Genomic DNA, 2,420 nt, shown 5'->3' with positions numbered 1-2,420 from the left:
TGCCTTCTTCTTGTCACATAAAAACTGTTCTCCAGTTTCTTCACTAGCTGCAAATATGTTTGAAGATTTGCTTACTGACTTTCAAAGAATTACATAAACAGAGACTAAGGTACGTGAAGCATATTATGATTCCTTACTCCAATCTGTAGATGAAGGACTGTTAGCAGTACATACTGTAGACTCTCCCTTCATTTGGAGGGTCAAGCTTTTTGATTTGCACCATTCAAGAGTACTCCACTCTACAATCCTTCAAAAACAGACTTAAGACTTAACTGTTTACTCATGCACTTCATTAATGACCCTTTAATGTAGTTCCTAAAAAAAAATACAGCACAAATTCTTAGTTATCTTTTTTGTTAAGTTTATTTTGTATCTTTTAAATGCAAATGTTATGCACTTTGAGTCCTACTGGGTAAAAAATTATATATATTGTATATAATATTATTATTATTATTATTATTATTATTATTATTATTATTATTAATAGTAGTAGTAGTAGTAGTAGTAGTAGTAGTAGTAGTAGTAGTAGTAGTAATTGAATAAGCTATTTATTTACAAGTGTAGCCTAAAAACAATAAAGAGGTCATTACCATGGGTTGGGTATGATTTACCGGCTGTTGGGGTGTCGGCATTCAGGATACCGATGCCAGAAACCCGCCAATTGAAATCCTGACATGGGTGAGCTAGCTACTGTATGTTCTCCCCTCTCTCCTACCCCCTTACCCTAACCCTACCTGCCTTCAGCCTAAGTCTAACCTCCCCATTTGGTGCCTAATCTTAACCTCCACCATTGATGCCTACACAAAATCCCCACTTTTCCACTGCCTAAACCTAACTCTCCCCCCTTAGTGCCTAAACCTAACCTCCACCCGGTGGTGTCTAACCCTAACCCCCCTCCCTGCAGCCTAACCCAAACCTCTCCCTGCCCACAGCCTAACCCTAGCCCCCGGGGTGGTGCCTAAACTTACTCCCTCAACCCTGGCCCTATACCTAACCCCCTTGCTATAATCACGGTTGGGATGCTAGCTGTTGGGATTCCTGCGTCAGTGTCCTGACCTTTTCAGGAATCCAGCATTGGTATACTGACTGATGTCAGGATTCCAGCGTCGGTATTCCTGCTGCCAGGACACTGACAGCCAGAATCTTGATGGGATCCCATTACCATTAACAAAATCATTCAGGATATAAATCTGACAAACTGGCTGTAAAGTGTTTAGAAGATAGAATATTTGTAATTTAAAAATAATTCCTCTCTTTTCAGCCCTTCATCTTAAGAAGCATATTTGATATAAGTTTATTATAGGCTGCTACTATTTCTTTGTTTCTTAGGGAGTATATGATAGGATTAAACAAAGGAGTAATAGAAGAGTTTATTAGAGACAAAATCTTATTTAAATTGAATGAATATCCTCTTGATGGAGCAACATAAAGTGTGATCAATGTTCCATAATAGATGCAGACGACGCACAAGTGGGAACTGCATGTAGAGAAGACTTTCTTCCTTTCCTTGATAGAGGATATGTGAAGGATAGAATTAAAGATGAAGATATAAGTAATAATTATAAAGAGCATCTGGGAAAAAGCCATCACAATGGCTACAACAGAAACATCAATTTGGATAACCAATATGTCAGAGCAGGACAGCTCAAGGATAGGACCAAGATCACAGAAGAAATGGTCAATGACATTTGGCCCACAGAATTGCAGATGAAGAACAAATGTGTGAGTAACCAATGCCTGCCCAAAGCCTATCATCCATGCACATATAACGAGGTAGTGAGGAAACCTGGCATTCATTATAGATGTGTAATGCAATGGATGACAAATGGCCAAGTATCTGTCATAAGACATCACTGTTAGAAGACAGCACTCCATAATTGCTGTTGCCCCAAAGAAATATAACTGAGTGATGCATGAAAGAAAAGACATGGTAGTGTTGCCTTGTAAAATTACCTTTAGTGTATTTGGAGTGACATTTGTGCTGATCACGATGTCACATAGAGAGAGATGGCTCAGAAATATGTACATTGGAGAATGGAGCTTCTCACTAGAAGATACCAGTGAAATAATCAGAAGATTTCCAGCTATCGTTATGGCATAAATCAGCGTGAGAAAAGCAAAGAAAGGGACTTTGAAATTGTGAAGATGCTGAAATCCAAGAAGTATGAATTCTGACACCATTGTTTGGTTGTCCTCGAACATCTTCTTAAAAGTATGTCAAAAGAAATCACAGTTATAAAAAAATATATATGTATATTTGGAATAATCTGGAGGAAGTGGTGGTATTGTACAATGTCTGTGCCGACACAGTGCCATGCAAACACTGACTTGTAAGATTATAATAGTATTGTACTTACTCTGGTTCCAATGATGCATCTAAGGTGACATCTAAGAAAAAAAACTATTTAAGGAATAGTTGA

At 38.1% G+C, this 2,420-nt stretch overlaps 1 protein-coding gene across 1 annotated transcript; it reads right to left on the bottom strand.

Annotated features, from left to right (window-relative positions):
• Nucleotides 1-1,257: 1,257 nt before the first annotated feature.
• Nucleotides 1,258-2,202, bottom strand: LOC134934245 (olfactory receptor 5G9-like). Its single transcript, XM_063929724.1, has one exon. The coding sequence runs from the start codon at nt 2,200-2,202 to the stop codon at nt 1,258-1,260; it is 945 nt and encodes a 314-aa protein (XP_063785794.1).
• Between the last annotated feature and the right edge of the window lie 218 nt (nt 2,203-2,420).

This window comes from Pseudophryne corroboree, chromosome 6, assembly GCF_028390025.1.
Source record: "Pseudophryne corroboree isolate aPseCor3 chromosome 6, aPseCor3.hap2, whole genome shotgun sequence".
NCBI classification, from domain to species: domain Eukaryota; kingdom Metazoa; phylum Chordata; class Amphibia; order Anura; family Myobatrachidae; genus Pseudophryne; species Pseudophryne corroboree.
This window is presented reverse-complemented; position numbering and strand designations above follow the sequence as displayed.

Excerpts from the sequence above, each read along its gene's own strand:
- LOC134934245 (XM_063929724.1), bottom strand. The coding sequence starts at position 2,202 with ATGTTCGAGGACAACCAAACAATGGTGTCAGAATTCATACTTCTTGGA.